Here is a 20,270-nt window from a genome sequence, read left to right as displayed (position 1 = left end):
GAGTCCTCATTGCTGGTTCCTTGAGACAGGCTCAAAGCTCAAGGGAGCCCCACTAATCCCGACAGTTTCCTGAACCTGCTCCCCAAGGTCTGCTGGGGCCCCCCAGGAAACCATCAGCCAGCCCTAAGGGCCACTGGAAAAGGAGGGATGGGTCCCCAGGGGAGGGGCACATTGCTATCCACTGTCTCTGCAGGCTTCTGGGAGGGGTCTTCTCAGGCATCCAGATGTCAGCCGCCCACCCAGGACTTTAGTTTGCTGGTCATCAAACTAAGGGTAGCAATAAACACTTGGAATCCACAGGCGGCAGCTGTGATATGTTGTGTTGAACAGGCAGCTACCAGATGTCCTATTCCATTAGATATCCATGCAACCAATTCCTGGACTGAGCCCCAGGGGTCTACCTCCCATCCCTCATGACCACCACAATGTGCCTAGTCTCTGCGTTGCTCTGACCTGCCTGCTCTTCCCTTCCCCAGTCCCCAAGCTCCTCCCCCACCCTGAGACCACCGCCCCAGAGGGGCTGTCCACCCTGAGGACACCGGCTCCTCCACGCCCATTTCCTCAGCCAGAGCAGCCCTCACCACCCAGACGATCCCACTGCCACCCCCGCCCCAGACCTGGTGCCTCCACGTGCCTGCCTTTGGGTCTCCCCAGGGACTGGGATCCTCTCTAGCTCCCTGCCCAAGCTCCCCAGGCCCCAGGATCCTGAACAAAATTATCTGTAAAGTCCTCCAAAACCTGACCTCACCACCCCCCAGCCCTGCACCCTTTGACGCCGCCTGCACTTTCAGAGCTCACTCCGCTCCCCTCTCCCTAATGCTCCTCCCAGGCCCCACACCAGGATGCCTCAGCACACCTTACCCACAAGCTCACACCTTGCCTTATGCTTGTGTTGAATACACTTCCAAAATTAAAAATAGTCCTGGCCAGTCTGGCTCAGTGGTAGAACGTTGACCTGGCCTGTAGATGTTCTGGGTTTGATTCCCTGTCAGGGCACACAGGAGAAGGGACCATCTGCTTCTCCCTCTCCTCCTTCTCTCTCTTTCTCTCTCTGTCCCTCCCCCACCCCCACCCCCTCTCCTGCAGCCATAGTTCAATTGGTTTGAGCGAGTTGGCCTCAGGAACTGAGGATGGCTCCGTGGCCTCTGCCTTGGGCACTAAAAAAGATGGCTCCATGGCAGAGCAATGGAGCAAAGGCCCCAGAGGGGCAGAGCATCACTCCCTAGTGGGCTTGCCGGGTGGATCCTGGTCAGGGTGTATGTGAGAGTCTGTCTCTCTGCCTCCCTACCTCCCACTGAAGTAAAATTTTTAAAAATTAAAAATATATACTTTTTAATTGTAGGTAATTTATAAAGTTCACAGAAACAAAAGGAAGCAAAATAAATTACCCTGCATCTGACCACATAGAGATAACATTCTGTCCTATTCTTTCTGGACTTTGTTCTATCATAAAACAGAAATGTGCTCATTTCCTTTGATATGTCTATAGGTCTTATACGTCTTCATCTCTCAGTAGCCACCCCTCCCCCTGCTTCCTCTGTGACCACCCATCTCAGAATTCTACACACAGTAGGCCCTCAAAGACAGGAAAAAGACAGGGCATTCCGGCAAACTTGTACGAAATGGACCTTTTTTAAAATATGGACTAGCCATCAGTCTGTCTTCAGCTCTATTTGTGTGTAGCATCTTTCAGACTGTAATTATTTTCATCTAAATTTGTAAATTTAAAATACTGGAGTTTTTTAAGTCACAGAGGATATTTTTCCCTATCCAGTATAAGCTTTCTAGCATGAAATAAAAGGAATGACAGTAGCGTGCGGAGGACCCGGGTTCGATTCCCGGCCAGGGCACACTCCCCTCCCGCAGCCAAGGCTCCATTGGAGCAAAGATGGCCCGGGCGCTGGGGGTGGCTCTGTGGCCTCTGCCTCAGGCGCTAGAGTGGCTCTGGTCGCAACATGGCGACGCCCAGGATGGGCAGAGCATCGCCCCCTGGTGGGCAGAGCGTCGCCCCCTGGTGGGCGTGCCGGGTGGATCCCGGTCGGGCGCATGCGGGAGTCTGTCTGACTGTCTCTCCCTGTTTCCAGCTTCAGAAAAATGAAAAAAATTAAAAAATGAAAAAAATTAAAAAATAAAAAGGAATGACAGATTTAAAGCCAGAAAGACGTCCCTGGTCCTCAGTGTATGCGTCCTTAATTTGCCACTTCTTAGTCTGGTTCCTTTTGGAAGGCGCTTCGCCTCTCGAAGCCTCGGTTTCCTCATCTGCACACTGGAACTATGTTGCCTACAGGCAGGACTGTAGGGCTAAGTGAGAACATGCAGTCTGGAGCTTGCTAACCTGACTTTGGCATTGTTTTTTTAAGCCTTCTTGTCCAGAGGCAGATTAAAGTAGGTGGAGGCCCCTGGCGCAGAAGAAAATATTAGGCCCCTTAAAAAAAGGGGAGAGACAGGGAAAATAAAAATGCATGTTAACCATATTTTTTAAATAAATAAAAAATATTATGTACTATTAATGTTAAAATTGCACATATGAAACCAAACTTGGTGTCATTAGACAAAAGTGTGAAGTTGGGGTTTTGCGGGGCCCTTAGAAGTCGGAGCCCAGGTTGTGCTCCCGGTGCGCCCGCCATTAAATCCACCTCTGTTCTTGTCTTTCTTAAGTACTGAAGTTCTTTTGCTCTGTAGAACTTTCCAACAGACCTATATAGACTCCAAAAGACAGAAAATTGACACTGGCCTTGAGTGAAACTGTCAGCGTTTTTAGCTTAACAATAGCCATGTTCCAGCCTGAAGCTGATCATTAACACACATTCCGACATTTTACATCATTTAAAGATAGGTGCCAACCTGGCAGTTATCAAGGTGCATGACTTCTCACATTGCTCAGGATGTTTAACAATAGCTCCCAGTTCCTCGAATTACTTGAACTTTTACTTTAAAGATCACCAACCTCGTCTATGCCTCACTCCTCTAACTCCCCTTACCTTTCAAATCACTGTTGAAGGTTTGGTAAATTCATTAGCTGATTCCTTAATAACCAGAGACATGTAGCCCGCACTTGCTGATTTATCTCCTCTTAGTTGTCAGAATGTTCTCTTAGCAAGAGTTGTACCCATGCGGCCATCGTTCCTGCGGCCTGTCCATTCTGCCCCTGCAATGGCCTCATTAAGTACTAATTAAATAAAGTAATTTGGTGAGGAATTCAGATTTTTTTTTTCCCCAGCATCATTCATTTCCTCATCGTCTTTCCCAAATCACCGACGTGGGGTTATTTATTGATGCTTTCACTTGTAACTAACCGCTGGTGCGCTTTCTCTCTGACTTTCCGTCATCCAGCACTCCTGTCTCACTCACCCTTTGCCTCAATTATCACAGCCCTAATGAATCGCTTCATTTCCTCGCGAGGCCGAGCTTAATTCCCCAGGTCCCTGCCAGTGAACCGGCCTGCAGTACACGCCCTCACCCTCTTCTCACAGCTCCAGCGCCAGCTAGCTGGCTTTCCAGACACTTTTGATAAAACCAGGAGCTTATTACTGGTTTGAGGCTTTGATGTGGAGGGGACTGGTTGTCACCAATCAGATGTCAGCCTGTTTTCCATCCATTCTTCAGCTGTCACAGAGAGTAAGCATAGTGACATGCTTCTGCCTTGCACAATGCCCCGGACAATACCAAAACATCTCTTGTTTCCGAAGGCCTCGGCACCAGGGAGTGGCCTTCTCGGCTCCCTGAGAGAGGCAGATACATTGGATAACCTTATATTATCCCCAAGTCTGACCGTTCATGTAAAGCCTTCATATACGAACGATACCACTGCAGCACACTACCCTTTAATTTTGCTTTGTGTACCACCCATAAATTTATAGATTGAAACGTATCTTGGCGTACGGAAGGGCTTGTACAAGGAAAAGCCTCTGAAACTGGGTGTTAGGACAATGGAGTGCTGCCCTGGGCACCGACTGGCTGTGTGTGTGTCCAGGCAAGTCAGCCTCCTTCTCTGCACCGCTGTCTCCTCACCTGCTGGAAAGGAGGCCCCTGAGGTCACACCCCAAGAGACTCTACACAGGGCCTTCAAGAGAGAATTATTACCCTGATTATACTTCCTGACCTCAGCATAGGGTGATGTAAGAACAAGGAAAGGGAAGCAGGTAGCAGAAATGTAAAGACACTTCCAAATTTACAAGAATCAACCATGCAAATTGTGAAACATTAAATCATGGATATGCTTGTCCTGCTGCAGAATGGAAATCCCAATATCCCGTGGTCAGTTTAGAATGCATCTTTATTGCAATAATAGTAACCTTCTTGAGGACCAACATTTTGGGAACAGGAAGGCCCCAAGACTTCTAAATCACATATGCTTGCCCAGTGAAAGGGAGCCTTGAGCTTAAAGTTAACAAAATCTTATTTCCTAATTTCATTATATGAAATCCCAATATTTTTCACAGATATCAAAAAATATATTAAAAAGCAGGCTTTATTGCCTCTCCTGCAACCACCACCTTTCCTTCCTTCCCACCCCCTCCTGCATCCCTCTTCCCTGCGTGGTTCAGACATGCTGGGAGAGGGGACCAGAGCCGGGGAGTCCATGTGGGGCTGAGGCAGTATCATGTGGTTCCTACAGTGGGGCCTGGACCATCTCCGTACAAAATGACAGTCACCGTCTGGATCCTCTGCCTCCACAACTAATAGGCTTTGGGGTTTTCAAAACTGTCAAAGGTAAAAACCAAGATTGTGCAGCCTGAGGTTATTAGGTCTCCTTGGGTGCTGTTTGGGGCTCTCGGACAGCTGGCCTGAGCTCTTTAGGAGGCAGAAACGTCTCTTGTCCTCTGCCCCTGCTTCAAAGCTCTCCCAGCTCCTTCCAGCAAGTGCCTCCTCCTCTGGGGGGTTCCAGGGCTTTGCTTATCACTACATTCTGGAGACGGTTCACATATCTGCCCCCTTCCAACTCCGAGCACATCCAAAGCAGCCAGTGAGCTTTATTTTTGGAATGTTACACTTTATTATAGTATAGTATTTATTGCATAATGTGCTGTGATGTAATTCCCTGGTGCCTGGCACAGCACTCTGCTCATCGTGCATGCAGCTGTGGTCTCTTGATGGCGAGAAATGGTCATAGGTCACCCTGACTAGCTACCAGCCGCTGGAAATTACTAGTTCCACAATTCTGCATGGGAATTATAAAATATTACACCAATGCTCTATATTACAACAGCTCTGTCCAGTTCATCCTGCGCATCACTGCTTAGAAATAAAACACCTTTGTATCACAGTCCAGCATGGCATGAGCTTAGAGCCGAGTTTACTTTTTTATCTTTATTCTGCCCCCAGCATTCCCCATGGCCCTCCCACTTCCTCCTCAGATTGCCCGAGGAGAATCAACCCCCATTATTTAATGACAGCTTTTCTTTTTGCTCGTGAGAAGCCTGGCACGGTCACCCTGGAGGTGACCATCAGAGCTGGGAGTAGAGCTAAGATCTCCTGGCGCAGCCCATGACTGCCCAACCCAGCCTGGAGCACCCCAAGATTAAGGGCTCCCCAGGCTTGGGCAGGTTCTCAAAGCTGATCCACAGGAGGGTACCCCCCGGCACACAGTCCAGGGACATGACTTCACCTAGGAGGACACTCAGGCCGGTTTGAGCTTGCCATGCAGTCCCCCATCAGCGCCAGCCCCGTCTCGCTGTAGAGCGCCTCCTTCCTGCCCTGGCTCCAGGTGGCTGCGAGCGGAGGACGGGCACCAGTGGGCGGCAGGTCCAGCGGGCACGGCTCCGCTCAGTTCACCAGACCGCAAAGCAGGCGGGCTCCCCTCCTCCCTCCACACTGTACTAGAGGTCGACACGCACAGACGTTCTGGGCAAGACAGGAAAATACCTCACTGAAGAAAGTAATTTCAAGTAGTATGTATGAATTATTTTCCAATTCTAAAAGTAACACATCATTACTGAAATTTTAGAAAATATAGAGAAGTTCAAAGAAGAAAAGTTAAATCACCCATAATCCCATTCCCAAGAGACCAGGTGACTTTTGCACTGTCGCTCTCTCTGCGCCCCCCCAGTCTCTCTCTCTCTCTCTCTCTCTCTCTCTCTCGTCCTCCATGTATGTCATGCGCGCGCACACACACGCACAGAGTGTACCGATGACAGAGTGTTATCAGCTCTTGTCAGTCAGCACTGCTTCAGGAGCATTTCTTACCTCACTAAATATTTTTCACAATATTTCTTCTCCTCACCCACTCTGAGTAAATGGCGCCCTCCTGTTGCAGCCCAACCTCACCCATCCTCTCTCCCACCCTTCTGGCCTTGCTTTTGACCCTCCGCTCTCGCTGGCTAGCTCCTCTAAGACTATGAACACGTCCGATCTCCTCATTCTGAGAACAGGCCCCGGGCCCTGCACCCACTTAGCGCCCCCCCCCCCAGAGTGCAGGGACACGAGGCAGGGACCCTCCAGGCGTGCCTTCCATCTTCCTGGCCCTGCCTCCCGGGCCGCCCAACATCTAAGCCACCCCTCCTGCTCTGAGTCAGGTTTTCTTCATTGAATTTACAGGGTGACCCTGGTTAACACAATTATACAGGTTTCAGGTGCCCAGTTTTACAACAGCAGCTGAAAATCTAGATATCAGGATCCAGTCCCTCTTGCTTTCTGCCCCCAGCCCCCACGTGCTCCTGAAATCCTTCCCACACGGCCCAGCTGGTTTTCTCCCTCAGCCCACTTGCGAGGCCTTGACCTCCCTACGTGGAGCTGCAGGCAGAAGCACGGGGCCACGGAACAGCCAAGCCCACCGGGAACCGGCCGAGTGGCCTGCTCCCTGCAGGGTGGGGGAAGTCCAAGCGGACGTGGGGACAGGGTCGTCCCCCGCAGGTGAAGCAGACCCAGGCAGGGTGGAGTATGGTAGCCTGCAGCCTCCACCTCTCACCTCGTTGACTCTCTCAACAAATGATATGTAGCCACAGAGAAGTAATACTTAATCCAATATTCTGCAAATTGTTAATTCAACATTCATTTTTATAGGGGAATTTTCCATCCCCATAGTGAATGTGTGGCCATTTCATCCCAGTGCCTGAGAGGCTCCACGGTGCTCTTGCTCAGAGCGACTGAGGCTGCAGACCTGGTTCGAGGATGGACCCCGGCCACCGGAGGCCTCGCCCCTGAACCAGTGCATCTGAGCAGAGCGCAGGGTCAGCACTGCTGCGGAGGGTGGCTAGGCAGGCTGTCTTGTGCTCCAAAAATCCCCATCTAGCCTGACTGGTGGTGGCACAGTGGCTAGAGCATCGACTTGGGACGCTGAGGACCCAGGTTCGAAACCCTGAGGTCACTAGCTTGAGCGTGGGATCAATGACATGATCCCAAAAGTCGCTGGCTTCAGGCCAAGGCCGCTGGCTTGAGCAAGAGGTCACTGGCTCAGCGTGGGCCTCACCCCTCCCCATCAAGGCACATATGAGAAGCAATCAATGAACAACCCAGATGACACAACTACAACTTAATGCTTCTCATCTCCCCCACACACACACACTCTCTCTCTCAAAATAAAAAAAAGGAGCCTCAGGATCTCAGCTACAGACACACAGGTTGTGGCTTGCCAGTGATTTCTGTGGTTCCCAGATGTGGTCAGCACCCACCCCCTGCTGTCCAGGCCCCAGAAAGCGTCACCAGCTTGCTGTGAGCACTGGGGCAGTGCACTGTCAAAGAGGCCCAGGAACTCATAAAGACTGATCAGCATTCCACGTCCCGAAGGACAACCATGGGGACTCCAAAGCCACGGCCAGAGCATCATCAGCAAACGACCTTAATGCGCCGTGGTGGCCCTGGTGGTCCGACCACAACGACCCTGGCGGTGGGTTTTTCCTCCTGAGCCAGGGCTGGAGACACAGGCTGGCCTGCCTCAGGTGTCCCCACACAGAGGTCCGTGGGCAGGACGGAGCAGGGGGAGTCGAGCTCAGCTTTCGTTCCAGCACACCTCCCTGATACCCCACCTGTGTCACCTCAACCCATGGTGAGAACGTCACCATGTCCCTTGTCCCTGTGTCTTGAGGTTGCCCTCGCTGTGGCCCTCACTGTCGGGGAGAGCTGCAGGCGAGCACCCAGGCAGGCTCAGGAGAGAGACGTTTAGTCTCTGGAGGAGCAGGCTGCAGGACAGCCAGCCTTCACCAGCGGGCCGGCCAGCCCTGGAGATAAAAGCCCTTAGACCGTCTATATGTGGCTCTGGGAGAGTCAAGGAAAGAGACACAGAGGGACTCGCGGCCAACAGGCGTGCCTGGGGCCTGGGCCACGGACAGGCAGACTCGGGGGGAGCGGCCCAGCAGAAGCCGCCTCTCAGAGCCCTGTCCCACCCCCAGAATCGCTGGAGTGCAGTGCATGACCGTGCCGGGCTACTCCAAGGGCTTCGGCTACCAGACGGGGCAGAGCTTCTCTGGGGAGTTTGACCACGCCTGGAATGCCGTGTACTTGGAGGGGAGATGGCACCTGGTGGACAGCACCTGGGGCAGCGGCCTGGTGGACACCACCACCTCTAAATTCACCTTCCTGTAAGTACAAGTCTCAGTTCTGCTGGGTGTCCAGTCAGTGGAAATGGGGGCGATCCAAGGTTAAAAGAGGGGGTGGGGGGGAGAGCCAGGGTGGCCGCTCCCACCCTTCCTCAGCTCCAAAGTGAGCTGGCTCCAGGTCAGTTATCAAGGCCCAGAATTTTTGTCACCTCATCCTCCATTAAGTCCCTCCTTTGGCTAACTTCTGCTCTCTACACCCAAGCTCCAGAACCCTCCAGCACTTGCTGCGGGCCATGTGTGAGCAAAGGCAGGGCTGAGAACCCTCTCTAACTCCCTGCGGTTCTCTGCAGACTCTGGCCCATTGACTGTCGTGATGCAGACACCAGGGTCTCTCCTGCTGCTCCTGCTGACACCCGGGCTCCTCTCCTCCTCTCTGGGCTGAGAGCAGCTGTATCACATCTTGAAGGAAGGGGTGCTGTTGGTGTGCAGAGTCACTGAGCCAAACTGGGGTGCAGGGGGCTGGAACATGACTGTCCTCCAAGGCTCTGGCTGACCCTGGCCTTAAGTGAAGGCCCTGGCGTTCATTATGGATTATGATGCCCATCAGCAGCTCAAATCCAATGGAAAAATGAGCGTTATCTTTGACATTTTCAGTTCAAATCTTGACCACCCCGCACACAGGACAAATACACACACACACACACACACACACACACGCATGCACACACACGCACACACACACACTCTGTGCACTCACATGCCTCCTTACCTCTGTCCACTCCCAGGACTGCTCACTCAGGGCAGAGTGAAGCCTCTCCATCTCAGATGAGTCTGTCCATTCTCTTCTTGTCCCCATTGCTGACCCCCAGAGAACCCCACCTCGTGGACCCTAGAAACTATAGAAGGGCCTCCACCCACACAGCTGCTCAGGCTCAGGCAGGGACACTAGCAGGGGCGATAGTGCCGGCCCACCGAGTGTTTTTCTCCCTGCCCTCCACTCCACTGCCTGGCACGTGGCCCATGGGTCACACCTTCTCCTCCCTTCCGGTCTCTGGCTTTTCAAGCAAGAGAGCCCATTCCCCCCGGACACAGCTGTGTGTTGTGGCCTTCTCCGACGGGGCCTCAGATCCTGCCGTGGCTCCGGTTCCTGGAAGCAGACGCTGAGAGGGAGTCTCCAGTGCCCGTGTCAGGGTGGAGATGGTGCCTCTTCCCATGCGGGGCCTTGGCGGGACCCTCCTGTGGGCGTGAGGTCCCCCTCGGAGGCCCCTCCCTTTCCGCGGAGCTGGCCCTGCCAGCCCGCTGACCACCTTTTCCTCTGCTCCAGCTACAATGAATTCTACTTCCTGACGCATCCCGCGCTGTTCATCGAGGACCACTTCCCGGACAACAAGAACTGGCAACTGCTGAAACCTCCTCAATCACTGAGGCAGTTTGAGAACAACATGTATCACAAGAGTGAATTCTACAACAAGGGTATGCTGAGCGCCCACCCGGCGACCCCCGTGATCAGAACAGGTAACCCCGGAGCGGAGCGAGCAGCCGTGCGCCAGCAGCAGGGAGGGCAGCCTGCTCAGTGCCTCTGGGCATGTGGGCCCCCATGGGACTGTCCTTCAGGGCCCATGAGCTCCGTGTGAGCTTTCTGTGGGGGCGTGCGGGGAGCTACAGAGGCAGGCGGAGCTGTCAAGCCGTCAGGGCAGGATGCAGCCATCCGTCACACTTGCAGGGACAGAGCCCCTTCAAACCAGCACAAACCAAGAAGGGGGTGCGGAGGAAGTCTGTGGGTTTTCCTCCGCTCAGCCTGTCAGGGAGGCAGAGTGAGCCCCCCAGGTGGCCGAGCCTCCCCAGGATCACATAGCAGGCCAGGACAGCTCGCCGTGGCCACACCCCTCCCAATTCAGGTGCCAGCAGCAGCTGTCTACTCTGCTGTTCTCTTCCCCAACTCCTGGCAGAGAGCACGTGTCAGCCCAGCTGAATCAGTATCTGTGTGTCAGTGATCTGACCAGATAGCCCGGGAGTGACAGGGGTTTCCCGGGACAGAGAGTCGGGGGAGGCTCTCTGAGGAATATGGCTGCTGAACTGGGTGTTGGGAGCTGGAGTAGAGCAGGCGTCGTGCTACATGGGAAGGTCTGAGCCCGCATGAGCTGTAGCACAGCCTGTGGGTGGGCCCAGAGCCCATGGGAGCCCCACGGACACAGCAGGGGTGACGAGAGCACCTGGGAACACAGGTGTCCCCACGTCAGTTCCAGCTGCCTGTTCCTTCCGCCTCGCAACGTTTTCCTTAACACGGCTGAATTCTGGCATACTTTATAAAACTACAAATACCCGGTGGCTCCTGCTGCTAAAATAATAGCATGAGACCACTCTTGTGGAGAATGCCTTTCTTGAGCTTGAAGCAGGATGGCCTTGACCGTCTCAGACCTTATCAGACGGGGAACCTGGCGTCTGTGGTAGGTGGGCCTGGGAGCCGCAGGGAAGAATGTACCAGGCCACGCCAACACCCAGCTAATGCCACGGAGATGAATTTGCCTTTTCCAGTGATGGAGAAATGTAAACAAACACTGGGTGCTTTAATGGAGAGTAATCTAAAGTTTGATTCAATATTCATGGTGCATATTGAAGGAAGATCTCTTGGTTGGAGTTAGCTGTGATAAGAGTGGGGATGGGAAGGAAGCACAAGGATACTGAGGTGCACAAAGGTAGGACAGGAAGAGGACAAGGACAGTGGGGTGGGAAGCCACCGAGAGCAGAGAGCTAAGGAGGGGTGAGGAAGGAGGAGGAGAACAGGTGCAAAGGAGGTAACAGGCTTCTACAGTCCTGAGGGGTCCCCAGCCCTCTAGCTGAAGTCTTCCCAGCCATACCCCTCGCCTTTGCCAAGAACCCTCCGGGCGAGGCGCTGGAACAAGGCAGGGAAGGTGACAGTGGGCCACTGCACCACAGCGCCCACGGCCAGCAGGGAGGACAGACGTTACACAAAATTAATGGATGACGGCGGTGCTAAGTTCCCTGAAAGGGACAGAGGACAGGAGAGAGGCTTCCAGGACACACAGCCTCGCCTGGGGAATCTGGAAAGGCTTCCTTGCAGTCAGGCCATATCCAGGTTTGGGGAATCAATGGAGGGGACGAACAGGGGAGAGGTTCTGGGGTGCAAAGGGGACTACCCCTGGAGGGTACGAGAGAATGCCCTGCGGCCCCAAGAAGGAGGCCCCTGAGGGAACAGGCCGCTCCAGTGGTCTCCAGTTAGATGGTGGCCGCAGCAGTGAGCCCAGGAGTGGCAGGGAGGACATTTTCACAGGAGCCCTCAGGCGGCCTCGTGTGGGCGCTGGACGGTGTCCACACCACAAACATGGTCTGCACGGGCACCTCACAACCAGCTCGGATGCTAGGTGGAGCAGGACAGGGGCCCTGAGCAGTTGAGGGCTGAGAATATCTCTGCCCACTGAGCTGGTTTAGACGAGGAAGTGAGAGGAGAGGCTTTCAACCAAAGTAGAGTAACAAGTTCATTATTCTTGGTCACTTTCTTTGGAGGTCACCTTGGGATAGATGTCCCACAGGTGCTGAAGGCCATGGACAAAGCATGTAGACAAAGAAAATAGCACGAAAGGCACAAAGCACCCCATAGTGAGTGTAACAGAAAGGCAAGGGATGACCGCAGAAATGTGGGAGCAGTCAGAGGGGTGGGAAGAGGGCCAGGCTGGAGAGGGGGCGGTACAGGGGGAAGAGAGGGCTTCCAGAGGGCGTGGCCAGTAGCCTAGATTCTCCAAGAAAGTCTCTGAAGACTTGAAGAGTGCAGAGAGAGGCCAGATTGCAGAGCAAATGGGTAGAGGGGACGTGCAGTGGGGAGTGCTGGGAGTGTGAGGTAGGTGAGGAGTTGGCAGTGCCCGAGAGGCAGGGGAAGTTCTCCAGGCACCGGAGTCCGGGAGGAAGGTGAGGGGCGGGGCCGTTGAGCGCCCATCCTGTCCTGCTGCCTGTGTGGGGATTGTCATTCCCAGGCTGGGAGTTGGCCCTGAGTGCAGTAGCTGAGCAGCCTGGAATCAGGGTACTCACGGCAGATCAGATAGGAAGTCTTGGGGGCACTTGCCTAGAGCCTGGCATGGCTTTCTGCCTCCCCAGCGAGAGCACTGCACCCCCGTCTTGGGTAAAGTCACAGTGATCACAGATCACACGGCCTGATTCCCTCCAGTGTGCTAAGAACAGGGCTGGGAGGTTACTGGGACAAGGGCCAGGTCAGGGAGTGCTTATGGGCTGCAAAGACCAGAGAACTGACCACCTGTGCCCCCCAAAAATCACCAGGAAAGAGGAAGACAAAACTGCAGGGAAAGGGGAAAGGCAGAGTGGATGCCAAAGACCCTCCGTGCACCCACTGACTCTTCACAAACATGGCTAAGACAGGCCCGTGAGAGAAGCACGGGGTTGGGAAGGGTTGCAGCAAGAAAGCAGTGCCATGCTGTGAGCACAGTCCCCGGGAGAGAAGCTATTCCCCACAGTGTGTAGGCGATGTGTAGACATGACAGCCGTTGAACCGTAATGAACAGATGTTGGAGGGAGCAGTGTGAGAGCAAGGCTCGGGACCGGGAGGAGATGGTCAGTGGCTCTCCAGCCAGGGCCCCGCCCGGGCTCTGGAATCAGGCTGGGCCTCTGCACAGCCTTCCTCTAATGTGGAACAAATGGGTGAGGTGAGCGCATACAGCTGGGGGCAGATTTTTTTTTTTTTCTTGAGATCCTAGCTTTCAACTCCTTCAAAGAGAACCACACCTTCCAAGGGTGTGCGGCAGCTGTCTTATGTCCTGTTCAGTGATGTCACACTGGCTATTTAAAATCAATCGTGGGGAGAATTATTTACACCATGGAAATAAGCAAACGCTACAAAGTCAGGGCTTTTTCATCCAGAGAGCCAGTCGTTAAACATTTACCAGCGCGTCATCACAGGCTGGACCCGTCTCACCTGACCTTGGCTTCCTCTCCACAGTGAACGGGAAGGCCACAATCACCGTGGAGAGCTGCGCCCCGACGCTGTTCATGTTCATGCTCAACGGCAAGCAGGAGCACGGGCTGCTGAGCCTCCAGAAGAACGGCATGAAGCTGGATGTCTACCCTCCGGCCATGGGCACCCACAAGCTGCAGATCTTCGCCAAAGGCAGCTCGGACATCTACAGCTCGGTGCTGGAGTACACGATCAAGTGTAACTACGTGGACGTGGGCGTCCGGCTGCCCACCGAGCTGCTCCAGCCCGTGGGCCCCAGCTGGTTCTCCGAGCAGATGGGCATTCTGAAGCCCTCCCACCCCGACCCCATCATCCACACCACGGACGGGCGCTTCTCCGTCAGCTTCGGCGTGGAGGAGGGCATCAGCGTCCTGGCGTCCCTGCACGGGGACGATGGCCTAATCACTGAGGAGACCCAGCGGCGCTACATCTTCCAGCTGCATCGGGAGAAGCAGACAGAGCTGAAAGTCCAGCTGCCCCGGGCCGGCAAGTTCGCCCTCAAGATCTTCGTCAAGAAGAGGCAGGAAGCGGGCAACTACGTCTTTGTCTTCAATTATCTCCTGTGCTGCAGCAACACCAAGGTGAACTGGCCTATGTTCCCCGAGAGCTTTGGCAACTGGGGGCAGGACAATGAGCTGCTGGAGCCTCTGTCAGGCGTGCTTCCTGCCAACCGGAACGTCCCGTTCAAGTTGAAGCTGCACGGTGTCGCCAAAGCCCTGGTGAAGGGGCAGGACACGTGGCCCCTGACCCTGAACGGTGAGGGCTACTGGGAGGGCAGCTGTAGCACGGCTGGCTGCCAAGAAGTCTATGTCATGGTGCTGGAGAATGCCAACCACAACTTCTATTCCTACATCCTGAAATATAAAGTGAATGACCAGTGAGGGCCTGCGCCCCGGTCACCCATCCAGGGAGCGCCCGAGGGAAGTGCAGAGAGCCCTGGACACCACTGAGTCTGCATGAAATCACTTCTAGGCCCCTGCCTCCGTCTCCCTGCTCTGCCGCAGGAGCGGTGACGTTTGTGTTCTGATGCCTTCACTCAGTTGTGGCGAGGGCCAAGGGGACAGAGGCAAAGGCCCTTTGGAAGAAAAAGGTGCTATGTATATCCAAGGTATTGTAAACTGTACACCACTGCCCAGATGCCCCCTTCTCGTATTAATGCTGCTGTTGTTGTTATAGGGTTGATGAGAGCGCAGTCATGTGATGGTGAGAGAATTAATTCTACTTCAGGCCCCGGAGGGACATGATTTGCAAGGCTGAGTCATCTGGAACGGTAGAGCCCCCTCCCACAAGCAGCACAGTGTTTCTCACCCACTCCTGGACCCCTGGGAAGGTTGGGCTATCACTTTTTCCCAGACCTGACCGTCTTCCGCATTCCTGCTCTGCCTCTGCATTAGATGTTTCTTGCTCTTCAAGAGCCCTGAGGGAAAGAAAGGAGTGGAGTGGAGAGGAAGGTAGCGCCCCCAACAGGCTGGAGGCCGGCGGTCCCCACAATCCCTGTGTATACTGAGAATGTGGCAGCAGAGAAGGGGGAGGAGACTGCACAGCAGAGAGAAGCCGGTGCCCCCTCCTGGGTGACCTGGGTGGGGCGCCATGGCAGTCCCACTGCCTGAGTCCAAGGGACAAGCCCCCTGACTGTGCTGTCACGGAAGACTGCCGGACAGTTGGTTTAGTTGGGGGTGACCTTCCAGGCTCTCCCAGAGCCTGCACCCTACACAGAGAGCCTCGAGAGGCGTGTCAGCTCCGGGGAGCCTGTGGAGAACCCTAAATGCAGACCTGAGCAGAGAGGACAGGTGAGGGAGCAACGGTACACTGCAATGACAAGGAGACTCCCACATAATAGGGCTCTGCCGGCCCCCAGGAGTCCCAGCCAGCAAAGCCACAGCTAGGGGACCTCAACCTGCCCCTGGAGCAGTTTTTGTGTTTGTCCCTATTCCCTCTCCCTTCCAGCCTTTCGCTGACAAGAGAGACCCTCAGGACCCCACCTTCTGTGAGGACAGTTCAGAACCCCTTGCTTGCTCAGGTCTGAGGAGCCTCGACTGCCTAGCTGGCCCTCAGCAGCACCTCTGACAGACGTTGCCATGGCAACTGTGGAAAGGCTGGCTCCAGCAAGGGCAGTGGAGAGGGAAGGCTGGAGAATGCAACACCATCCTGGCACATGGAGACACTCGAGGTGTTCCCTGCTGACCTCCTGGCTTCTCCAGTTCTATGGCCCCTGCCTATCTCAGCGTCCCCACCCCTGCAGGCAGCACTGCCCAGCACTCTCCCCCTACTGCTGCTCCAACGGCCCCCAGGCTCAGCCACAGCCAGGGCCAGCCGAGGAGGGATTCTCACAGCCTCCTCTGCCTTCATTCGCATAGTTGTGTATTCAGCCAGTGTTTGTGGGCACTTAATAAGCACCAAGTAATGTGCTACATGCTAGAGCTACAGGGGGAACAAAGAGGGCTCTGCCCCTGCCATCCCAGAGCTCAGGGTGGGTGGCAGCAAACTCCTCATCGAGGCCTGTCTGAAGTTGCATGCTCCCAACACTTCTATCCATCATCCCCCGAGGCTCCCTCCCCAGCGGTCCCCACTGCCACCCAGCATGGTCCTGGCCCAGAGCATCGGCGCAGCAGTGCCCATCCTCCACCAGGCTGGAGGCCCTGGGACAGAGGGGAGTACCCCCGTGGGGGCCGAGCTGCCCTGGCTTGTGTCCAGTGCCTTCTGGCAGACTCTGCCACCCGGGCATTCAGCACCATGTCACTCGCTAGAAAACGCACAAAGGCTCCAGAGAATTAACTGCTGTGCACCGCGACGACCGGGAAACAAGGGGGTTGTTTACACCCTGAAAACGGCCTTTCTCACACCTTTGATTTAATGGGCTGAAAGAAATGTGCTGTTTCATCAAAATAATAAGTGCCTTCAATGACTCGTGTCATTCACTAGACTCAGAGCTGGCTGCCTCCTGCTGAGAAGGACATGCATCTTTTTTAAAACAATATATTCTGGAGCATGCAGAGGATGCCACCCAGCAAAATAGGAGCTGTCCGGAGACCAGAGACGGAGGCCCAGCCTCTCCAAGTGCCTGCGGAGCATCCACGTGCCCCTCCCTCATCATTTAATCGGGCCTCCTCTTTGTAGAGACAGCTGTAGACACGGTCAGAAAATCACCTGCATTTCTTTCCATGGAAGTAAAAATACATGAAATGAAATCCCATATTCATGAATTTTTACACGCATGCTGCTCAGGGAAGAATTTGGGGTTGCATTTTGAAGTCTTTTATTCAAATCCCCATCTTTGTTTCCCAGTCCACGAATCCCAGCGGCCGGTGGAATGGCACGGGCGCCCCCTGGTGCCCAATGTGCGGAGCTGCCGTTGCTGCACTCTGCGAGGAGGAACCGATCACAAGGGTTTTTCCGCAGAATTTGAAAAATGCTGCTGAGATGTTTATGTTAAATTCACTTGGTGCTCTCTCATGGCTTCTCAATGCTTCCTTCGAGCACCATTTTGCCGCGGACAAGCAATGAAGCGAGCCTGGGGGACTGTCTGGCGAGAAGACACAGAATATAATAGGATTGGGGCGTGCTTGGCCCGGAAATCCGTCTTGAAGCAGAAACACCGGACACAGGACTGCATGGGACAGCTTTGACCTCACTCATTACTATGCCAGTGAAGGACTGAAGCTGATGAAACTCAGAGAGGTTTGAGGGGCAGGTCCCAGGATGGCCAGTCCTCAGGCCACAGGTGGGAGGGTTCAGAAAGGAGGGAAAGTGCAGGGGCAAAGGGGCTACCACCACAAGGGCAATTATCTTCTTTTCAGCTTGTTTCCCAAGCGGCACCAGCACAGCTGGACTCCGTTTTCAGTCTGATTATAATCATTGTGAGTTCCCCATATGTTACATTGTCCCACCAGGACACACTCCGCACACAGCGCCTGCCGAGATGAAAGGGAAATAAATAGATTAACTGAAGCATGAAGGATTTAGGCTAGACATAAGGAACTGTTTCCTGTTGTGGAGCAGGAGGGACAAAAGAAATCCTCTTCTCAAAGGACTTGGAAAGTGGAAAGGTTTTCCCAGTGATCTGAGGATTTGGAAGCCACACAAACTGCAAGGGCTGGGTTCCCTCCCAACCAGCGAGTCTTGAAACACACATGATCACCCACGGCAAACACAGGGCGAATGGTATTGCGGCATCCTTTGCCGCTGGCAGGGTGTTCAAAGGTGGTGCGCCTTTGTGTCCTACATCCATGTACCTGAGGTCTGGCATTTCTTTTCCTTTGGAACAAGTAGTTGGACATCTTAAGAGGTGATTACTTTTCATGACGCGTGCATTGAGTCGTGTGGGCTGGTGGCTGTGGAGTATGCTTTTCCCACATTGTTGCTGGTGTTGTTTTTCAATAAAATTTATATTCATTTTTATCCGACAATGTAATTATCGATCCGTTCTTATCACTGTTCTCACAAGAGGGGAAAAAAACACACACACACAGGAGGAAACACTTTCATGTTCAAAGGAAGCCCTAAGGGGGAGAAAAGAAAATCAATGTCCCAGCCATTTGAATGTGATGGTGAGATGCAAATAGAATGTCAGGCAAATAGCTATTTCACATTAAAGAAAACATAATTAGGTTAGCTCCAGCCCCTCTCCGGCTCACACGCCTTTGAAGAACATGAAGGCAGTCTTTCTTTCATTGAATCTTGTTTAACCTGAAAATTTTAGTCAATCCTAATTTCTGTTTGTAAGTGGGTGGGGGAAAAACATCTACCCAAAATGCCTATCACCATACTTTTTATTGTTGTTTTGAATAGATATAAATTTCTTGATATTCATGTACATGCAGAAACTTTCCAGCAATCTTCCTAAACAGATTGTTCATAAATTAGACATTTAGGGAAATATAGAAATTGAAAATCTAGACACCTCTAGGAAGCTGCTGTAACCATGGAGACCATTTCTCCTAGAACGAAAAGAACTTGTGTTCCCAACTGCGGCCCCATCCACGACCACAAGTCCCAGTACAAGTTCTCTTTAGGAAGGAGGCCCACGGGTAGACCACATCTTTAACAGCATGTTAAGAGAAATCAGAAGAAACAAGTCTTTCTCATAAAAGAAGGAGGAACTCTTGAATTATCAAAACAGTCTGAAAATGCCAATCCCAAGGCTGGAATGGGTGACCTCTACAATGTCCCTTCCAGTCCGGAGAGTCTGTGATGCTGTGTCTCCAAGAACAGATGCTGGCAGGCGGTAGACCTGGGATTGTCACTTACAGAACATCTGAAGGGCCCCACTGTGTTAAAAGCCTGCCCTGCAGCCCCCAGCAGACTGTGCTACTTACTGGCTTCTCTCTTGCCTGAGGTCGAGGGGCTGGGGACAACCCAGCTGAGGGACCAAAGGTGGAAGCAACAGCCCCTGATAGCACGTTGCTTCGCTCTGATTTTGCAAGCAGAACTAAAGAAAACTGAAAGGCAGGAACTACGATGTCATATCTTGGATGTCCCACAGGCTCCCGGAGTCAAAAAATACTGAACCAAAGTCATTTATCTCCCCCTCGATTACTGCCAACTCCTCCTGGGCCTCCAAAGCAGTAGCTATGTCCCTACACCTCCAGGTACCGAAGACAAACTCATGGTGGCCACTAGGGCCTCCTTCATCCCCCTGAGTGGTGAGATCTGGTCAGTGCTGTCTGTGTCTCATGTCTGACCTACTACTCCTGCAACTCCATGTCTGCTCCATTGCACAGCCTTTGCCATAATCCCGGCCATCGTCATCGCTAGGTCACACTGCTGTGAATCCTTGCTGGGACGGCGTGAACCCTCCCCTGCCCCATGACCCTCCATGTTTCCTCTTATATGAACACCAGGACTGTTGGGCTGTGTGAAGACAAGGTTTCCACGAAAGCCTTCCAGAAAGCCTTCCAGAAGAAGTTGACCACCTATGGAGAAGGCATAATCTGTGGCAGGCACTAGTGGAAAATCTCGATCTTCAAACAGAAAACAATCCCAGAACTCTTTTTTTTTTTTTTTTTTTTTTTTTACCTTAAGAGGCAAGATGCTGCAGCCTTCACTCCTCAGGGATCGTGCCTGGGATGGCTCTTAGCAGCACAGCTGGAGGGAGACCTGAGACAGGATGCAATGGTGCAGTCCTGAAGGTGAGCAGGCTGCTCCTTGTAAGTCAGACTGTCCGCAGGAGAACGGCCACCAGAGCAGAATGGCCACCCTGCTGGTGACAGTGGGTGGCAGAGGACGGTCAGGGACTCTTTGGGGCCATGAATAGTTTTATGGAATTTCCTTTTCTCGACCTAATTATGAGTTCTGCCCAAATTTCCCCCCACCCAAACCCTGTTTAAAGGAGATCCTGTAAGCTAAGCTTGGTGCTTCTGTTGAAAAGCACACGGAGCTGAAGGCATTTGCTGGTCCCACCCACACCCACCCCCACAGAGCCCAACACACAAGCCTTTCTGCAGAGAAGCTCTGAATCCCCAGGAGAACGTGTTATCTTAGGAAAGAGCTGTGGAATGGCAACTCTTTGGTTATTTATGGCCGAAAGGCATAAACATTTTCTACCATATGTGGGACTATCTTTAGGAGAGTTGCTATTTTAGAAAACAATGTTCAAGTGAACACGCAAGGCTTGGGGTTCTGTGAGCAAGGTTGTCCTCAAGGCGGGGCCTCTATAGGGGAGCACCTGCAGAACAAGATGTCAGAGACAGAGCCTTGAGGTTCTCGGTGAATCCGGTGGCAGAGCTGAGTCATGAGGGTTTGAGAATGAGAAGGAAACCGGCCAGGGTTCTGCAGAGAGGTTTCATGCCTTACCTTAAACCAGCCCTCCAGATGTC

General features: G+C 53.3%; 1 protein-coding gene across 1 annotated transcript in view; it reads left to right on the top strand.

Moving 5' to 3' along the window:
- The window catches only part of KY (kyphoscoliosis peptidase), a 44,497-nt gene extending 30,155 nt beyond the window's left edge, over positions 1–14,342 (top strand). The window contains exons 9-11 of the mRNA XM_066245271.1: positions 8,328–8,516; positions 9,799–9,989; positions 13,441–14,342. Of these exons, the coding sequence (XP_066101368.1) occupies positions 8,328–8,516; positions 9,799–9,989; positions 13,441–14,336 (1,276 nt within the window). The 3' untranslated portion in view covers positions 14,337–14,342. The remainder of the gene's footprint in view (positions 1–8,327; positions 8,517–9,798; positions 9,990–13,440) is intronic.
- Positions 14,343–20,270: the final 5,928 nt, after the last annotated feature.

The sequence above is a fragment of the Saccopteryx bilineata genome, chromosome 10 (assembly GCF_036850765.1).
Source record: "Saccopteryx bilineata isolate mSacBil1 chromosome 10, mSacBil1_pri_phased_curated, whole genome shotgun sequence".
Taxonomy (NCBI): Eukaryota; Metazoa; Chordata; class Mammalia; order Chiroptera; family Emballonuridae; genus Saccopteryx; species Saccopteryx bilineata.
The sequence above is the reverse complement of the archived record's forward strand: the minus strand, read 5'-3'. Positions and strand labels throughout refer to the sequence as shown.